General features: G+C 43.0%; 1 protein-coding gene across 1 annotated transcript; it reads left to right on the top strand.

Annotated features, from left to right (window-relative positions):
• The first annotated feature begins 140 nt into the window (after positions 1–140).
• LOC112236343 (nucleolar transcription factor 1) lies at positions 141–20,438 on the top strand. The gene is given in 26 exon segments (XM_042317182.1): positions 141–670; positions 777–888; positions 1,531–1,630; positions 3,566–3,618; positions 3,814–3,986; positions 4,139–4,222; positions 4,405–4,560; positions 4,734–4,798; positions 12,594–12,651; positions 12,653–12,721; positions 12,858–12,968; positions 13,090–13,220; positions 13,336–13,375; positions 13,377–13,440; positions 13,443–13,477; positions 13,581–13,622; positions 18,056–18,154; positions 18,464–18,619; positions 18,847–18,993; positions 19,099–19,209; positions 19,297–19,385; positions 19,465–19,654; positions 19,757–19,804; positions 19,932–20,000; positions 20,101–20,220; positions 20,316–20,438. Coding segments are annotated over 24 exon segments (2,328 nt in total). The 5' UTR covers positions 141–670; positions 777–888; positions 1,531–1,535.
• The last annotated feature ends 710 nt before the right edge of the window (positions 20,439–21,148 follow it).

Genomic DNA, 21,148 nt, shown 5'->3' with positions numbered 1-21,148 from the left:
CAAATTGACAAGGTGGAGTTGGAAGAAATTACATGGTGAGAAAATGAAACCGTCAAATAGGCTACTCGACTTTGCAAATAGGAGCACCACTAAAGTATAGGCCTATCCATGGAATACAATTTCCAGTATCGTTTTTGCAATCTGTCAACAGAGTTAGCGCTGGCATGAATATATGTTTATGACACTTTTTTTCTCAAAATGTTCAATAGGCCTTAACACTCTGCAGATTGTTATTAAAATGTTAGTTATTATGCTATAATTTGTGAAATGACTTTAACAACAGCTGACTAAAGTTCCACTTAGATATAGGCAGCTGTCTGGGACAAATAACTTTTACTAAAGTATCGGTAGTCTAAAAGATTTGCACTCGCTCATTGTCCTCGGTTGGCAACCGCGGTTCGAGAGCTAAATGTGGAAAAATAGTATGGCTGTGGGTGATGCGTTCGGCAGCGGGGGAGAGATCGAAAATGCGGATGTCTTTGCTAAGAGAAATGGTCGGATCGAGAGAGCTACGCGTTGAGTGGAAGGAGAAAGCAAGTGAGATGGAGGCGGGGGGAAGTTCCCATCTCTGCGGGGACTGGAGCGCCTGTGCCCTGGACCGGCGGCGCAGTGCTGGCTAACATTCAACCCAACCCTTGTTCCACAACGAGCTCGACTCACGCTGAGACAGGTAAGGCTCACAGCCACCTCCGTCAATTCGACTGCTCAAAAGCTATATAAACAAAATTATTTCCACAAACAATTTAAACTCAATATGGTTTATTTTCTCCCTTTAGTAATTTTAAAAGAACACCTCATCTTGAATGCCTTGTGTTAGCAAAACACTGACTGCTGTAGGGTAGACCATTCCGAGGTCGCCATACCCGAATCTCCTCTCCTTTACCACGGGTAAGAAATGCGAACTATAGGGTCTAAATAATATGGTGTAAATTGATAATTTGCAGTGATTATGGACCACCGTCAATTTGGAATTTAATTCACCAATGTATCTTATTTTCTGCTAAGAATTGACTATTTCCGCGCCGAGACCTCCATGCGGTTGTTGACAGAACCAGCCGCCTCTCTGGTTAGCCATCATGGATCTCAGTTTAATATATCACCGTGTGGGCTCGCCCTCTATCTCGCTTGACAACCATCATTGCCAACCTGCGAAAACCAGTCTTTGGTACTGTTATAGTTGCCTATGATCCTGGTGCGGGGCAGGTTAGTTGCACACCCAGGCTTACTTTAAACCCCATTTCTTGCTAAGCATGTAGTGCGCCATATGAGCTTGTCACGGTCGGTATCCTAACTGACTCGCGCTTTGCCTGTAGCATGGCGGCTCTGGGATCAACCTCGCGCCAGTGAACCATTTGCAATCTCGGATGTACAAATATTTCATTATGTGTGGTGTCAATTTGATACAATGTAACCGCGGATTGAAACCTTGTGAAAGATGATAAATTGTAGTTAAGTATCCTCATTTCAATTCTGAAGATTAGCGAAGATTGTTACCATTTATTTCCCTTTTTCTTCATTCGTGTGCCTCAGTCTTCATGACCCATCCTCGCCACACGGCTACAAAACCTGGTTTACCCCGTGTTCAACAACAGCTGAAAGAAAATTCAGGGTGGATAGAACCGTTTTCACGGTGAGTTTGTTCATTTAAATCGTTGTTTTTCAAGAAACACAACAGTGAATTTCTCTGTCTGAGATGAATGATTTTCTAAACATGATTCTCTTTCATGGAGACGAGGTCAGTGTTCGGGTCGCAGTCGTTTGGAACTGGATTTTTTCCTATGGGTTTATGCAAAACTAGTAACGTTAGGCCGATACGTAATCTTTTGGACGACCAAATACAAATACATTTATCTAGTTAACGTTACCTGCAATATTGATGTAAATGTATATACAAAATAAAAACGTAAATCATTATCCATGGTGAATCCCCTGAAGTTAGCCAAGCTTTAGCTAGCTAGCATAAAAGTTGACTGGTCTGGTGGTGGTTTTCATATTTTAAATTTACAGTAGCTAACTACTACACATTTTTAAACCTTAAAATGTATAGATTATTGTCATTTGATTCTTTTCACAGGTGGCCACCGTGTTGGCTAACATATTGCTGTAAATTAATGTAAATCTGATGGTTGCTAACATAATATAGCTAGCGAGCTAGCTAACCATTGCATTGAACCAGCGTAGTGCGGTTGCAGCTAGCTAGCGCGGTCGTTGGCTCGGTTGGAGTTTGTGGACCCCCCAAACCATCTTCACATACCAGGATATTACTTTTAAATTTCCCATAAACTGCACTGATTAATTGGGACACTAGCTAACTATGTCCAACCACTGTTTTAAGCGCATCATTAGACCAGCGATAATTGTATCCCCCCTTAAATGCACTGGCAGTCCAACACAGGCTCGTGCGTACTATAATATCACCAAGAACGGGTAAACAACAGGCGGGGTGCTGACTTGCAGAGTCGACTTCACATATCCGAGATCGGTTACGCCTCGCGCAAGAATGTCCTGCTTTTTCGAATCTTTTTCGGTTTGATTATGGTTGCCCGCTTCGATACTAAAACGATTAAAGCATAGAAACGGGTCTCTGAGGACTATGCCCAACAATTTAATTTATTATAAAGCGTAATGTGTATCCCTCTTTGGCCCCTCACAAGAGTCGGCCGATAGAGATTTAAGGCGGAGGCAGGTTTCAATTCCAGCTCAATGTTGGTAGTGTGGCTTTGTCGAGTGGTTCATTTGGTAGTAATGTTCCCTGGCCACCATTCCCCTTCGTTGGAGACCGAAAGCAGATCTCCCGTCCATAGTCAGCTGGTTGCCTACAGCTGCCTCTAAACGTTCGCTTCCTCCTTCTGTGGAACCTCCCCACCACCACTCCGGGAAAATCCTCCATTACCGACCGACAGAAGACATGGTCGACAGAAAGCAAAATAAGTTGCTACTTTAATGGAGAATAAGCTAGCCTATTTTCCAAATCGACATAAAGAACATTACCAGTCGTAGCCTTCTGCGGAGTTATTTGAGATGTGAAACCGTCACAAGCTATAGTCTATCTCACCGTGTAGCGTAAACGTTTAGGGGCGGTGTAATAAACATTAATAACCATCATGTCGGGGTCGATTTTAATTTCTAGGATTTTAAGAGGCTGGAATTTCTTACCTAATAGCTTGTTTGGAATGATTAAAAGCAGTCGAATAATCTCTGTCCAATAAATCTTGTTTTCAGTATCACATTTTACACTTATTTTAATATGCAAGTCGATATACTAGTAGAATGATATACATTTTTAACCTCTAGCCTATGCCATTTCAAATGTGTTTAATCTCCAAGCATTATTTTTTCCCACATATTTCCTAATATCACAAGGCATAGCATTGGCCAAAGTAGTTTTCTGTTACTTTCTCACATTTGCATGCATTAGGTGTATGCATAGGTAACTTGGCTATTATGTATACTGTGTAGATACTTTTTTTTTGCTGGCACAGTAGTGAGAGTAACTTGTATATTATTCACAGCCATTAAAAGAAAGGGATAGTGTTTTATTGCGCTCTGTTTTGTTTATGTGCAGGTTAAAGAAAGTACAGATGAATGGAGAAATGGACACGTCCACTAAAGACCAAGGTGAGATCATAGTCAATCAACGTGAGATCATAGTAGTCAATCAAGGTGAGATATAGTCACAACATGGAGCTTCTTCCTTCCATCCCCTTCAGATTATTGTGCAAAATGGAGATATTCATGATTTTTTTTTCACTTCAGCCAGGATAATGGTTGCAGGACAGGCAAGCTGATGTGTGTGTCCTTGTGTGGCTATAGTGTGGACGCAGGACGACCTTCTGAATCTGCTAGAGGCCATGAAAGTCAATCTTCCCCAAAAGGACCTGGCCAAGTACAAGACGTCGGAGTCCCATCTGGACTGGGAGAAGGTGGCCTTCAACTCATTCACAGGAGAGATGTGCAAACAGAAGTGGAACGAAGTCTCCAAAGTGGTACGCCATGTCTCTTTTATGTTATACTGTGGACTGGGGTATTTATATTTGAGAATAAAAGTGGATTTCCAACTCTTGTCAGTTCAATATATACATTCTGCATCTTGCCTCTGCAATGTGTTTTATGTTGTTGTTCTGTGTCTTTGGTTCAGATCCGTAAATTTCGCACATTAACAGAGCTGATTTTCGATGCCCAAGACTTCATCAAGAACCCGTATAAGGGCAAGAAGCTGAAGGTGAACTGCATATCCTCTTTTTATGATAGACACTATCAGTTAATACTTTCACAGGTGACACATTATTTTCTTAGCAAATTCAGTCATTTGATGACTGATTTGACTGTCTTTTTGTGTGTAATTTTACTCACATTTGGTATTGTTCTTTCGAATGTTCTTTTGTTTTATTTTTCACTGAATAGAAGCATCCAGATTTCCCTAAGAAGCCCCTGACGCCATATTTCCGCTTCTTCATTGAGAAGAGGGCCAAGTATGCCAAGCTGCACCCTGAGATGAGCAACCTAGACCTCACCAAGATCCTCTCCATGAAGTACAGAGGGCTGCCTGACAAAAAGAAGGTCAGAAGCAGGGAGAGTGTGGGAAGGAAAGGAAGAGATGCAATTAAAGGGAGGGATATAGTGACATTTGGGATGGGGTGGTAAATATGTTCTCCCTGGTAGATACAATTTATTTGAACTGAGTAATTTGCTGACGTTGCTCATGGTCGAATGACTTGTTTTTTTGACAACAGAAAAAATATCTAGAAGACTTCCAGAAAGACAAAGAAACGTTTGGGCACAGCATGTCAAAGTTCAGGTAAGGTTCAAATTTAGGTTATCTGCAACTGGAGTAAATCTATATTTGAAGGGGGGGATTTCTCCATTGTGTTGAATGTGTTTTAATTTGCTTGATGAGTATTTTTATTTAACCTTTATTTAACTAGGCAAGTCAGTCAAGAACAAATTCTTATTTACAATGACGGCCTACCAAAAGGCAAAAGCCTCCTGCTGGGATTAAAAATAAAATATAAATATAGGACAAAACACACATTACGAAAAGAGACGAAACAACACGACATAAAGAGAGACCTAAGACCACAACATAGCAAGGCAGAAACACATGACAACACAGCACAACATAATAACAACATGGTACAAACATTATTGGGCACAGACAACAGCAACGAAGGGCATGAAGGTAGAGACAATAATACATCACACAAAGCAGCCACAACTGTCAGTAAGAGTGTCCATGATTGAGTCTTTGAATGAAGAGATTGAGAATAAACTGTCCAGTTTAAGTGTTTGTTGCAGCTCGTTCCAGTCGCTAGTTGCAGCGAACTGAGAAGAGAAGCAACCCAAGGATGTGTGTGCTTTGGGGACCTTTAACAGAATGTGACTGGCAGAATGGGTGTTGTATGTGGAGGATGAGGGCTGCAGTAGGTATCTCAAATAGGGGGGAGTGAGGCTTAAGAGGGTTTCATAAATAAGCATCTACCAGTGGGTCTTGCAATGGGTATACAGAGATAACCAGTTTACAGAGGAGTATAGAGTGCAGTGATGTGTTCTACTGATCACTCCAATCCACAAAAGTAGAGACAAATTTCACCCCAATTACTGCCGTGGGATATGCGTCAACAGAAACCTTGAATATCCTCTGCGTTATCATTAACAGCAGACTCCTACATTTCCTCAGTGAAAACGATGTACTGAGCAAATGTCAAATTAGCTTCTTACAATATTATTGTACGACAGACCACGTATTCACCCTGCACACCCTAATTGACAAACAAACCAAAACAAAGGCAAAGTCTTCTCATGCTTTGTTGATTTAAAAAAAGCCTTTGACTCAATTTGGCATGAGGGTCTGCTATACAATCATGGAAAGTGGTGTTGGGGGAAGGTAGACTAGTGGTTAGAGCGTTGGGCTAGTAACCGAAAGGTTGCGAGATCGAATCCCCTGAGCTGACAAGGTAAAAATCTGTCGTTCTGCCCCTGAACAAGGCAGTTAACCCACTGTTCCTAGGCCGTCATTGTAAATAAGAATTTGTTCATAACTGACTTGCCTAGTTAAATAAGGAGCATTGGTGGCAAATCTGATGGCTGAATGATAAAAAATATCTAGTCGCCGAGCTAATCTAAGGCCTTGATCTAGCATAGTCCCCTGAATAGGGGGTTAGTTTGGTAGCTGGGTGCGAAAGAGGGGTGACTCTCTCTACACCGATTATGATCGAGGAAGCCAGCCTGCAGATTTGATATGTGCTGCGATAAGGACAGTGTGTTCATCTAGCCATACTCCCAAGTACTCGTATGAGGTGACTACCTCAAGCTCTAAAACCCTTAGAGGTAGTAATAATACCTGTGGGAAGAGGGGCATTCTTCTTACCAAACCACATGACCTTTGTTCTGAACACCTCCAAAACAAAGGTAGAGAGTAGAGGTCGACCGATTTAATTAGGGCAGATTTTCAAGTTTTCATAACAATCGGTAATATGCATTTTTGGACACCGATATTGGCCGATTACATTGCCCTCCACGAGGAGACTGCGTGGCAGGCTGACTACCTGTTATGAGTGCAGCAAGGAGCCAAGGTAAGGTGCTAGCTAGCATTAAACTTATCTTATAAAAAAAACAACACATCTTAACAATCACTAGTTAACTACACATGGTTGATGATATTACTAGTTTATCTAGCTTGTCCTGTGTTGCATATAATCGATACGGTGCCTGTTCATTTATCATTGAATCACAGCCTACTTCGCCAAACGGATGATTTAACAAGCGCATTCGTGAAAAAAAGCACTGTCGTTGCACCAATGTGTACCTAACCATAAACATCAATGCCTTTCTTAAAATCAATACACAAGTATATATTTTTTAAACTGTAATATTGGTTAATAGCTCAACATGAATTCTTTTCTTAATTCATGAGTTCGGGTTACTTCTTGGCGTCTGTGCAAGCTGAGTCGGGTATATGCAGCAGTTTGGGCCACCTGGCTCAAGCAACTGTGTGAAGACCATTTCTTCCTAACAAAGACCGTCATTAATTTGCCAGAATTGTACATAATGACTTAACACTGAAGTTATTGTGCAATGTAACAGCAATATTTAGACTTAGGGATGCCACCTGTTTGATAAAATACGGAACAGTTCCATTTCACTGGAAAAAAATGACATTTTGTTTTCTAAATGATAGTTTCCGGATTTGACCATGTTAATGACCTAAGGCTCGTATTTCTGTGTTATTATATTACAATTAAGTCTATGATTTGATAGATCAGTCGGACTGAGTGGTGGTAGGCAGCAGAAGGTCTGCGGCATTTGCCAGCAGCTCTTTGCTGTGCTTCAAGCATTGCGCTGTTTTTGACTTCAAGCCTATCAACTCCCGAGATTAGGTTGGCAATACTAAAGTACCTATTAGAACATCCACATAGTCAAAGGTATATGAAATACAAATGGTATAGAGAGAAATAGTCCTATAATAACTACAACTTAAAACTTTTATCTGAGAATATTGAAGACATGTTAAAAGGAACCACCAGCTTTCATATGTTCGGAGCAAGGATCTTAAACGTTAGCTTTTTTACATGGCACATATTGCACTTTTACTTTCTTCTCCAACACTTTTTGCATTATTTAAACCAAATTGACCATGTTTCATTATTTATTTGAGACTAAATAGATTTTATTTATGTATTAAGTTAAAAATAAGTGTTGTAATGGTCATTATTACATTTTTTATATATATATATATATATATATACGCACACAGTGGGGAGAACAATTATTTGATACACTGCTGATTTTGCAGGTTTTCCTACTTACAAAGCATGTAGAGGTCAAATTTTTTATCATAGGTACCACTTCAACTGTGAGAGACGGAATCTAAAACAAAAATCCAGAAGATCACATTGTATGATTTAAGTAATTAATTAGCATTTTATTGCATGACATAAGTATTTGATACATCAGAAAAGCAGAACTTAATATTTGGTACAGAAACCTTTGTTTGCAATTACAGAGATCATACGTTTCCTGTAGTTCTTGACCAGGTTTGCACACACTGCAGCAGGGATTTTGACCCCCTTCTCCAGATCCTTCAGGTTTCGGGGCTGTCGCTGGGCAATACAGACTTTCAGCTCCCTCCAAAGATTCTCTATTGGGTTCAGGTCTGGAGACTGGCTAGATGCTTCTTAAGGAGCCACTCCTTAGTTGCCCTGGCTGTGTGTTTCGGGTCGTTGTCATGCTGGAAGACCCAGCCACGAACCATCTTCAATGCTCTTACTGGGGTAAAGAGGTTGTTGGCCAAGATCTCGCAATACATGGCCCCATCCATCCTCCCCTCAATACGGTGCAGTCGTCCTGTCATCTTTGCAAAAAAGCATGCCCAAATAATGATGTTTCCACCACGTGCTTCACGGTTGGGATGGCGTTCTTGGTGTTGTACTCATCCTTCTTCTTCCTCCAAACACGGCGAGCGGAGTTTAGACCAAAAAGCTCTAGTGTCTCATCAGACCACATGACCTTCTCCCATTCCTCCTCTGGATCATCCAGATGGTCATTGGCAAACTTCAGATGGGCCTGGACATGCGCTGGCTTGAGCAGGGGGACCTTGCGTGTGCTGCAGGATTTTAATTCATGACTGCGTAGAGTCTTACGAATGGTTTTCTTTGAGACTGTGGTCCCAGCTCTCTTCAGATCATTGACTAGGTCCTACCGTGTAGTTCTGGGCTGATCCCTCACCTTCCTCATGATCATTGATGCCCCACGAGGTGAGATCTTGCATGGAGCCCCAGGCCGAGGGTGATTGACCGTCATCTTGAACTTCTTCCATTTTCTAATAACTGTGCCAACAGTTGTTGCCTTCTCACCAAGCTGCTTGCCTATTGTCCTGTAGCTCATCCCAGCCTTGTGCAGGTCCACAATTTTATCCCTGATGTCCTTACACAATGGTCTTGGCCATTGTGGAGAGGTTGGAGTCTGTTTGATTGAGTGTGTGGACAGGTGTCTTTTATACAGGTAATGAGTTCAAACAGGTGCAGTTAATACAGGTAATGAGTGGAGAACAGTGAGAGCTGTGAGAGCCGGAATTCTGTGAGAGCCGGAATTCTTACTGGTTGGTAGGTGATCAAATACTTATGTCATGCAATAAAATGCAAATTAATTACTTAAAAATCATACGATGTGATTTTTGGGGATTTTTGCCTTCGATTCCGTCTCTCACAGTTCAAGTGTACCTATGATAAAAATTACAGACCTCTACATGCTTTGTAAGTGGGAAACACTGCCGGTTTTGCAGGTTATCAAATAATTGTTCTCCCCACTGTGTGTGTGTGTATATATATATCTCGGCCGATTTAATCGCTATCGGCTTTTTTTGGTCCTCCAATAATTGGCATCGGCCTTTTTTGGTCCTCCAATAATCGGTATCGGCGTTGAAAAATCATAATCGTTCGACTTCTAGAGAGCTTGTTGGAAACTAAAGGCTTTGTTGTAGAGCATTTAACACAACATCTGGGAAAATAATGAGTATAAGACTATCATCTGCATATAAATGGATGGCTTGACTTCTTACTACCTGAGCTATGTTGTTGATGTGTTGAGAAGAGCTAGGGCCTAGGATCGAGTCCTTGGGTACTCCTTGTTGACAGGCAGTAGCTGAGATAGCAGATTTGTGACTTTAAACACTGCACTCTTTGAGAGAGGATTAGCAAACCAGGCCAAAGACCTCTGAGACACCAATACTACTTAGCCAGCCCACAAGAATGGAATGGTCCTACCGTATCAAAGCTTTGGCCAAGTCAATAAAAATAGCAGCACAACATTGCTTAGAATCAAGGGCAATGGTGACATCATTGAGGACCTTTTAAGGTTGCAGTGACACATCCATAACCTGAGCTGAAACCAGATTGCATACCTGAGAGAATACGAAAGACATCAAGAAAGCTAGTCAGTTGATTATTATAGTTTTTCCAACACTTTTTGATAAACAGGCAAAATAGAAATAGGCCTATAACAGTTTGGATCAGATTGATCTCGCCTAAATAAAGGATGAACCGTGAAAGAAAGGAGAGACTGGCTTGGCGATGATGGGGGCAGCAGCCTTAAAGAAGAAAGGGTCGAAACCATCTGACCTAGATGTTTTGGGGGTCAAGTTTAAGGGCTCCTTCAGCACCTCTGACTCCGTGACTGCTTGCATGGAGAAACTTTGTTGTGGGGGCAGAGAAAAAGAGGGAGAAGCATCAGAGATTGTCACATTAGAAGGGGTGGGAGATGAGGAAATGTTGGATGGGCAGTGAGGGCATGGCTGAGTCATAGGAATTCTGACTTAATGAAGTGGTGATTAAAGAGCTCAGCCATGTGCGTCTTGTCAGTAACAACCACATCATCAACATTAAGGGACACGGACAGCTGTGAGGAGGAGGGTTTATTCTCTATATCTGTAACTGTTTTCCAGAGCTTCTTGGGGGTTAGACCCATAGAGAGAGAACTGCTCCTTAAAGTAACTTTGGCCTTCCAGATAGCCTGAGTGCACTTATTTCTCATTTGCCTGAACAAGAAAGAGCCCATCAGCCTGAGTATGCGTGTGCCGAGCCTTTCGCCTAATGCAATTCTTGAGGTGGAGTAACTGCAAGATCACGTTTGGACCAGGTGCTGAACCTGTTTTTAATTCTCATTTTCTTTGTGTGCGTGTTTGTTAACAATACCACTGAAAATATCAAAAAAGAAGGTCCAAGCATCTTCGACAGGGGATCAAGCAGATTATATACCATTTTAGAGGACAGTGCATGAAGACTTGCTAATTTTTAAAGTTTTTTAGCAAGCGTCTATGACACATCAGGACAGGTTGTTTCACTGACCAGTCATTGCGAACACAGGCTGTAAAACAGTGTTCATTAAGGTCATTACAGAAAACACCAGACTGATACCTATCAGGATTATTTGTGAGGATCACATTGAGGAGAGTAGCCTTTTCTGGGTGTTTGGAGTCATACCTTGTGGGATTGGTAATAATCTGGAAAGATTTAGGGAGTCCCATTGCTTTAGGACATGGTCAGGTGGTTTAAGCATGTCTTAGGGCAGTTAGGGTACAGGCCGGTGCTGATGGAGGACGATAGCACCCAGCAACAGTCCAAAAAAAGCTATTTGAAAGTTTTAATGCTTAAAACCAGCAAATCAAATTGTTCGGAGACAGACTTGGTGGAGACAACCGAGCACTGAAGGTGATCCTTGGTAAAAGATTGCCATTCCCCCACCTTTTGGAAGGTTATAAGCAGAAAGGTTAACATCAGTATTCAAAACACTCTTCCTTAACCACGTCTCAGTAATGACCAACACATCTGGAGCTGTGAACCCATACTTTCAAATGATCAATTTTAGGTAATAAGCTTCTAGTGTTAACGTGCAGAAAACCCAAGCTTTTACAAGAGCAGAAATTAGTGAAGCAGATAGCAGAGCACAAATCAGAATTGGGGCTAGCAGCAGTAGATGGGCCAGTATGTACATGTACATTTCCAGATATCATCAACAGTAATACAGTCAAGGCACGGCATAGTACAGGGAGAGCTCTGCAGTGCTGATTTATGACATCTGAATGTGCATCAGATGGCTACAAGATCCTATTGTACAGCAATTTCATCAGGTAACATGAATGCAAAGCCGGCGAGAGGTGGTTAGAATAGGATGGAAGGTCAAAAGTCAGTGTAACCAATAGAGAGTCAGAGTCCCGAGTATGGGAACAAACAGTTTGTCCCACGGTTTGGTAAAGAAAGTTTGTAATCAACAAAGCATGCAGGAGTCATGAGGCAAATAGAAAAAAAATTGCCATTAAGTTCGTAGTCACTCGCCCCAACAGTGCGTGTGTGCTGGAGGCGAACGAAAGCTCAGGAGAGAGGGGAGTGTGGTGGGGGAGACAGGACAGGGGGAGACAAGCCAGGGCAGACGGTGAACAGATCGGCAGGTGGAATCCAAGCAGCATTGCAGCAGGCAACAGGAGTAGGTGTCACACCCACTTGGGGGAAGCTTTTATTTCTGGAGGCAGATTTCTTGTAGAAAATGCCAGTGAATGGTCTTTGAACAGCAGGAGGGGGGCTTCAAAGGGCGCTTCAAAGATTCCTGCCACTTGTTGGGCCCAAAGGCCTTGACACCCTTTTACTTCACACCTCAGTGCTAATTGAAGTTGTATTTGGTCTGTCCTGTACAAGCCTGTGCAGCCTTATCAACATTCAGTCCCCATAAAGTAAAATATCATTAATGTAGTTTTTTCTTATTGGCTTTCAAAATATCATCAGACCAAACACTACTCACTTAGTTCCAGGTTGGACGGTATCTCAGGTCTCTGCTGTTTTTATTTGCTAGAGCACACACCATATAGCTTGGAAAAAGAAACCTTGGTAGCAGTAATCTCTCCGGTAAATTTTGGTCAAAATTAGGGTTTCGGTTCGAAGCCATGCTGTGGAGGGTAGCATCCTGCATATGTCCCTGCCGAGAAAATCAAAGTTTTATCTAACTCCAAGTCTATCACTTTTGTAAAAAAACATGTTGAAAAATGTGAGCTCACATGCAGCTGTCTCTCTCTCACAGTAGTCATTGGGTTTTCTGTGTGACTATAGGGAGGACCATCCCGACCTGATGGAGAGCATGGCAAAGAAAGGTTCTAATGTACCAGAGGAAACCAAGGACGCCTCAGCAGCTATGGTACAGTCACGAGAAGAAGGCCTTCCTCAAAACACACGCAGACGTGAGTTGCGCTTTTCAGGACCGTTTGTTACACCTTCAAAGCCACAATGTTGACACTCAAAGCTAACATGCTAAAGTTGAACTATGTCCATCTGAAGCAACGTATATGTTCTTGAAACTATAATATCTGTTACTAGGCGACCACCAAAGACATTAAAGACAGTCTTGGGAAGCAGTGGACACAGCTGTCAGACAAAAAGAGACTCAAGTGGATTGCCAAGTCCCTGGAGATGCACAAAGCATATGAGGTGAGAGCATCCTCAAATATGAGGCACAAGACTCTGAAGGAAGCCTATTTACTGCCTGTCTTGGGTATTTCCAAGAGTGTTAATTGATTTTTAACCTGTGACCCATGTTTGTTTTCCACAGGAGGTGATGAAGGGCTTCATTGAGACTCACCCAGAGCTCAACATGAGCAACGAGGACATCGTCAAGTCCACCCTCACCAAGGCTGAGAGACATCTGAAGGACAAATCTGATGGCAGGCCAGACAAACCACCCCCGTGAGTACTAATCCACACCAGCACACTTTTAATCTTACCACTGGGTGATCACACTGTTAACTGGACATGGTGACAAGGGTTGTGACCGTGTTGTGTATTCTGTGTGTGTTTTGGGAATGGATTACTCCATGTTCTGTGCTGAGTTGATGTCTGAGTATGAAGGACGTGCCCAGTACAGAGCGCATGGTCATGTGCAGCCAGGTGAGGCTGCTGAAACAGAAACGGAGGACGGCTACCAGAAACGCTGCGAGCAGGTCTGTACTTCACTAGCAGTGGACTGTTTCACTCCAATGTTGACTTTTTGGACATACTGTCTGAAGTCCTAAGTGCTCAACTTTTCACAATTCTGTTTTTCAGAGAAAGAAAGAATACGAAGTCGAGATGAACCGGTTTCTTTGTGTAAGTTTGTTTTTCTACATGTATGTATGTGTGTGTCTATATACAGTTGAATTTGGACGTTTACATACACTGACACAGAACAGAACCCAAACCGGCTGCGCGCGTGTGCCATCGTGCATAAATTAATTTTGTCCCACCAAAACGTGATCACGACAAAATATCAAAACAAACTCTGAACCAATTACATTAATTTGGGGACAGGTCGAAAAGCATAAAACATGTATAATTTAGCTAGCTTGCACTTGCTAACAACAAGCTAGCTAAATAGGACAAATTAGCTAGCTAGCTTGCACTTGCTAGCTAATTTGTCCCTGACTCAGCTAACTACTGTTACTGCTAATTTGTCCAGGGATATAAACATTGAGTTATTTTACCATAAATGCACAAGGTCCGCCACTCCGACAATTAATCCACACATAAAACGGTCAACCGAATCGTTTCTAGTCATCTCCTCCTTTCAGGCTTTTTCATCTTTGAACTTATACGGTGATTGGCATCTATTATTATCGTATTACCACGGCGACCGGCAACACAGTTCGTCTTTCAATCACCCACGTGGGTATAACCAATGAGGAGATGGCATGTTCTGCTTCTATAAGCCAGCAACCTGCTTCTATAAGCCAGCAGCATTCCACCCACTCACATCCACTGCTGGCTTGCTTCTGAAGCTAAGCAGGGGTTGGTCGTCCCTGGATGGGAGACCAGATGCTGCTGGAAGTGGTGTTGGAGGGCCAGTAGGGGCACTCTTTCCCTCTGGTCTAAAAAATATTCAATGCCCCAGGGCAGTGATTGGGGACCCTGCTCTGTGTAGGGTGCTGTCTTTCGGATGGGACGTTAAATGGGTGTCCTGACTCTCTGGATCATTAAGGTCCCATGGCACTTATCTCGTAAGGTAGGGGTGTTAACCCGGTGTCACGGCTAAATTCCCAAGCTGTCCCTCATACCATCATGGTCACCTACTCATCCCCAGCTTACAATTGGCTCATTCATCCCCCTCCTCTCCCCTGTAACTATTCCCAGGTCGTTGCTTAAATGAGAATGTGTTCTCAGTCAACTTACCTGGTACAATATATACAGTGGGAGAACAAGTATTTTGATACAGCCGATTTTGCAGGTTTCCCACTTACAAAGCATGTAGGAGTCTGTAATTTTTATCATAGGTACACTTGAACTGTGAGAGACGGAATCTAAAACAAAAATCAAGAAAATCACATTCTATGATTTTTAAGTAATTCATTTGCATTTTATTGCATGACATAAGTATTTGATCACCTACCAACCAGTAAGAATTCCGGCTCTCACAGACCTGTTAGTTTTTCTTTAAGAAGCCCTCCTGTTCTCCACTCATTACCTGTATTAACTGCACCTTTGAACTCGTTACCTGTATAAAAGACACCTGTCCACACACTCAATCAAACAGACTCCAACCTCTCCACAATGGCCAAGACTAGAGAGCTGTGTAAGGACATCAGGGATAAAATTGTAGACCTGCACAAGGCTGGGATGGGCTACAGGACAATAGGCAAGCAGCTTGGTGAGAAGGCAACAACTGTTGGCGCAATTATTAGAAAATGGAAGAAGTTCAAGATGACGGTCAATCACCCTCGGTCTGGGGGCTCCATGCAAGATCTCACATTGTGGGGCATCAATGATCATGAGGAAGGTGAGGGATCAGCCCAGAACTACACGGCAGGACCTGGTCAATGACCTGAAGAGAGCTGGGACCACAGTCTCAAAGAAAACCATTAGTAACACACTACGCCGTCATGGATTAAAATCCTGCAGCGCACGCAAGGTCCCCCCTGCTCAAGCCAGCGCATGTCCAGGCCCATCTGAAGTTTGCCAATGACCATCTGGATGATCCAGAGGAGGAATGGGAGAAGGTCATGTGGTCTGATGAGACAGAAATAGAGCTTTTTGGTCTAAACTCCACTCGCTGTGTTTGGAGGAAAAAGAAGGATGAGTTACAACCCCCAAGAACACCATCCCAACCGTGAAGCATGGAGGTGGAAACATCATTCTTTGGGGATGCTTTTCTGCAAAGGGGACAGGATGACTGCACCGTATTGAGGGGAGGATGGATGGGGCCATGTATCACGAGATCTTGGCCAACAACCTCCTTCCCTCAGTAAGAGCATTGAAGATGGGTTGTGGCTGGGTCTTCCAGCATGACAACGACCCAAAACACACAGCCAGGGCAACTAAGGAGTGGCTCCGTAAGAAGCATCTCAAGGTCCTGGAGTGGCCTAGCCAGTCTCCAGACCTGAACCCAATAGAACATCTTTGGAGGGAGCTAAAAGTCCGTATTGCCCATCGACAGCCCCAAAACCAGAAGGATCTGGAGAAGGTCTGTATGGAGGAGTGGGCCAAAATCCCTGCTGCAGTGTGTGCAAACCTGGTCAAGAACTGCAGGAAATGTATGATCTCTGTAATTGCAAACAAAGGTTTCTGTACCAAATATTAAGTTCTGCTTTTCTGATGTATCAAATACTTATGTCATGCAATAAAATGCAAATTAATTACTTAAATCATACAATGTGATCTTCTGGATTTTTTGTTTTAGATTCCGTCTCTCACAGTTGAAGTGTACCTATGCTAAAAATGACAGACCTCTACATGCTTTGTAAGTAGGAAACACTGACGATTTTAGAAATAGAAAGGACTTCTATTTTAGCCCTTGGCAACGCAGACGCTCGTGAGCAGTGTGGGTGCAAAAATTGAATAACATAGATTTCTACATTTATTTTGCAACGCTCGCGCACATGACGCTTGCAGTGTAGTCAGGGTTTTAGGAGTCATTAAAACTTGTTTTTCAACCACGCCAAAACTATAGTTTGGTCAAAATAAATTTGTGGAAAGTCGGTTAGGAGATCTACTTTGTGCATGACACAAGTAATTTTTCCCAACAATTGTTTACAGACAAATTATTTCACTTAAAAATTCACTATCACAATTCCAGTGGTTCAGAAATGTTCATATACTAAGTTGACTGTGCCTTTTAAACAGCATGGAAAATTCTAGAAAATGATGTCATGGCTTTAGAAGCTTCTGATAGGCTTATTGACATAATTTGAGGCAATTGGAGGTGTGGCTGTATGTCAAGGTCTACCTTCAAACTCAGTGCCTCTTTGCTTGACACCATGGGAATATCAAAAGAAATCAGCCAAGACCTCAGAAAAAATGTAGACCACCACAAGTCTGGTTCATCCTTGGGAGCAATTTCCAAATACCTGAAGGTACCACATTCATCTGTACAAACAATAGTATGCAAGTATAAACACCATGGGACCACGCATCAAACCGCTCAGGAAGGAGACGCATTCTGTCTCCTAGAGATGAACGTACTTTGGTGCGAAAGTGCTACTCAATTCCAGAACAACAGCAAAGGACCTTGTGAAGATGCTGGAGGAAACGGGTACAAATGTATCTATATCCACAGTAAAACGAGTCCTATATCGACATAACCTGAAAGGCCGCACAGCAAGGAAGAAGCCACTGCTCCAAGTCTGCCATAACAAAGCCAGACTACGGCTTGCAACTGCACATGGGGACAACGATCGTACTTTTTGGAGAAATGTCCTCTGGTCTGATGAAACAAAAATATAACTGTTTGGCCATAATGACCATCGTTATGTTTGGAAGAAACAGGGGGAGGCTTTCAAGCCAAAGAACACCATCCCAACCGTGAAGCACGGGGGTGGCAGCATGATGTTGTGGGGGTGCTTTGCTGCAGGAGGGACTGGTGCACTTCACAAAATAGATGGAATCATGAGGATGGAAAATTATGTGGATATATTGAAGCAACATCTCGAAGACATCAGTCAGGAAGTTAAAGCTTGGTCACAAATGGGTCTTCCAAATCAACAACGATACCAAACATACTTCCAAAGTTGTGGCAAAATGGCTTAAGGACAACAAAGTCAAGGTATTGGAGTGGCCATCACAAAGCCCTGACCTCAATCCTATAGACAGTTTTTGTGTAGAACTGAAATGTCGCGTGCGAGCAAGGTGGCCTACAAACCTGACTTCGTTACACCAGCTCTGTCAGGAGGAATGGGCCAAAATTCGCCCAATTTATTGTGGGAAGCTTATGGAAGACTACCCAAAACGTTTGACCCAAGTTAAATAATTTAAAGGCAATGCTACCAAATACTAATTGAGTGTATGTAAACTTCTGACCCACTGGGAATGTGATGAAAGAAATAAAAGCTGAAATAAATCATTCTCTCTACTATTATTCTGACATTTAAAAATAAAGTGTTGATCCTAACTGACCTAAAACAGGGAATTTTTACTGGGATTAAATGTCAGGAATTGTGAAACTGAGTTTAAATGTATTTGGCTAAGGTGTATGTAAACATCCAACTTCAACTGTATCTAGTGAATGAGAGCAGAGGCAGTATGTATGTTATTTACTCAGTGTCTGTCTACAGAGTATATCAGAGGAGGAGCAGCAGCGTGTGCTGGGGGAGCAGAAGATGATTGGCTTTAAGAAGGGCAGCGGGGGCAGCAAAAAGAAGAGCAGAGCGAAGGTAAGTACCACAATGCGTCAGTATCACTCACCTCATCAGCTCCACATATTTCACAATAACAATCACAAGGAAGTATGAAATGGAGATGACTGTAATTTTATCAATCTCAGACAAAATAGATATTGACTGTAGTATGCATTATTTCACTGGTATTGTCACAGCCCTACTTTCTGCTTACAAGCATGGCAAGGATGAACATTTTTTATTTTTTTTTACAAATGCAATTGGATCAAGGGGTGTGTGCTTCACTTTTCCTGTTGCAATAAAGTTGTATTGAATTGAAAAAAGCTCCCATCGCTTAAATTGCAGCCTAGCCCAGAGAAGCCCAAAAGGCCCATCTCGGCCATGTTCATCTTCTCTGAAGAGAAACGTCCCAAGCTGCAGCAAGAGCGACCAGACCTGTCTGACAGTGAGCTCACCAGGCTGCTGGCACGCATGTGGAACGAGCTCTCAGATAAGAAGAAGGTACACACCCCAGTTTAATACACACTACCATAGTGCAGCTGAGGGAGGGTTCTGAGCAGTAATATATATTATATGCAGTATATAAATCTATGGTATAGAATAAAATGCAGTACGATGCATGACCGCATCAATTATATGGCATCGGCTTGTGTCGATGAAAGGATTTCTGGTTTCAGCCTCTACCTGTGATTGTTAGCTAAATAACTGACGTTGTCTTCCCCCTGTAGGAGAAGTACAAGCGCCTTGAGACGGTCCTGAAGGCCGAGTCTGTGAAGAAAGGACAAGAGGAGCGCAGCCGGCTGCCAGACACCCCCAAGACTGCACAGGACATCTGGCAGCAGAGTGTCATAGGAGACTACCTGGCCAGGTTCAAGGTGGGTGACACAACTATGGCCTTGGATCAGGACTGCCTTTTAAAGCATGTCAACTGCTTCTCCCCTTGTCCTGACTATCTACCTCATTCCTCCTGTGCTTTACAGAACGACCGGCCAAAAGCCCAGAAAGCCATGGAAGCCACTTGGAACACCATGGAGAAGAAGGAGAAGATCATGTGGATTAAGAAGGCAGCTGAGGACCAGAAACGATACGAGGTAAATGGAATCCAATGTGTCTGAAAGGCAGAGGCCCCAGACATTTAAGTGTCCATTGAGACTTACTGGCACTTTTTTTACTGACAGAGGGAGCTGAGTGAGATGCGCTCTCCTGCAACCATCATTGCCTCAGGGAAGAAGATGAAATTTGACGGTGAACCCAAGAAACCCCCTTCGTGAGTGTATTTCTGATGGAGTGCTTCTGTCTGTTTTTGATAACGATATTGATCTAGGATTTGTAAACGTACCTTTCAGGAATGGCTACCAGAAGTTCTCTCAGGAGATGCTGTCCAACGGAGAGCTGAACCACCTCCCTATGAAGGAGCGCATGGGGGAGATCGGGGGTCGCTGGCAGAGGCAGCCCCAGAAGGAGAAGGACCGCTACAAAAAGATCGCTGAGGAGAAACAGAAGCTGTACAAAGTAGAGCTGGAGCGGTGGCTGGCGGTACGCCATCTTTGATTTGTTGCAGACACTAAGTGCATTGAACATCCTAGAAATTGTGTGCCTGTAATGACCTGACGAATTAAAATGTCCCTGCTTTCACAGAGCTTGTCCTCACAAGAAAGAAATGTGTACAAGGAGTACAACTCGCAAGTAAGTCGTCTGTGCTATTCTATTATGCCTTAGAGTGAGTGTTACCACAAACTCTCCCTGTAGTTGCTGGCAAATTAACATGTAAACAAACTGAGTGTTAATCTTAATCTCCTATTGTCTTCCTCAGAAAAGAAAAACCCCAGTGAAACCAGGAGGCACTGCAGCCAAAGTTAAGGCCAAGGTAATCAAGAAGTCGGTAAGTCCCAGCTCTGTTCAGTTTATCATTACCACTCTACTTTTACTTTTACTACTCTAAGTCAAACATCATTCATCTCTGACAATCAATCGTCCCCCAGGACACAGAGGATGATGATGACGAGGAGGAAGAGAAGGAGGCTGCCTCATCAGATAACGATTCTTCCAGTGCAGAGGACAGTGAGGAGGAAGATGATGATGATGATAGTTTTCAGACTTGTGTGAAATTCATCATTGCTGTTGGAAATTATAATGTTGCCCTTGACTGACTTGACTTGAGGCTAATGTTCTTGTTGTGCGACACCTACTCTTGCAGAATGAGGAAGACGACGATGATGACGATGATGATGAGGCGGAGGATAAAGAGAACAAGTCAGAGGGGAGTAGTAGCAGCAGTGACTCGAGCTCAGTGGAGACATCGGACTCTGATTCAGACTGAAACTGGTCCATGGTGACCCAAGAGACTGAGCAGCGCTGAGCCAAGAGTTCGGGAGCGCTGCCACTGTGCCGGCCCTGCTCTCCTCACAACCCACCACCAGAGGGAGCCCCTGCCCCACCATGTCCATTTCTCACTCGCTTTCTCTCTTCTGTGTTTCTTCATTGGTGTTCTGTACAAGGAGGGTGAAGACCCTAACACCACCACATCATCCCATCATCTGTTATTCCTCCAACCCTGCCTTGACCTGCTCCCCTGCCCAGCCCACACAGCGCTGGGTTCAGGTGGGGACATTTGGCTTCCTTTCTATATTCTGTGGCTAATAGGTTTCTATTAGCTTTTTTGGGGTGACTGTTGATTTTGGCCCCATCCTGTTTTGTCAGTGTCTGTCAGATGCAAGAGACCACGGTTGTGAAGGGGGGAGAGTGTGAACAGGCCTCTGAGAGCCAAAGAACCTATTTGTCTGTGGGATTATTTTGGGGTGGGGGTGCAGGGGACCAAATAATTGCACTCTTGAGAATGTTTCCTTTAGTCTTTTGTTCTTCAGCGCCTCTCAACTTTCTTCCTGCTCTCAATGTGTATGTTTTAATTATTAGGTTCTTAACGAGGTGGTATCTTCAGGAAAAATTAAGCCATTATGAATGTCTCTTGTTGTTGCTGGAAATTTAGAGGAGATGTATTCATCCACAGTTTTAGTTAGATTTGGATGCATT

This window comes from Oncorhynchus tshawytscha, unplaced genomic scaffold (genome assembly GCF_018296145.1).
Source record: "Oncorhynchus tshawytscha isolate Ot180627B unplaced genomic scaffold, Otsh_v2.0 Un_contig_2487_pilon_pilon, whole genome shotgun sequence".
Taxonomy (NCBI): Eukaryota; Metazoa; Chordata; class Actinopteri; order Salmoniformes; family Salmonidae; genus Oncorhynchus; species Oncorhynchus tshawytscha.
Note: the sequence above shows the minus strand (reverse complement) of the source record. Positions and strands in the feature narration are given on the sequence as shown.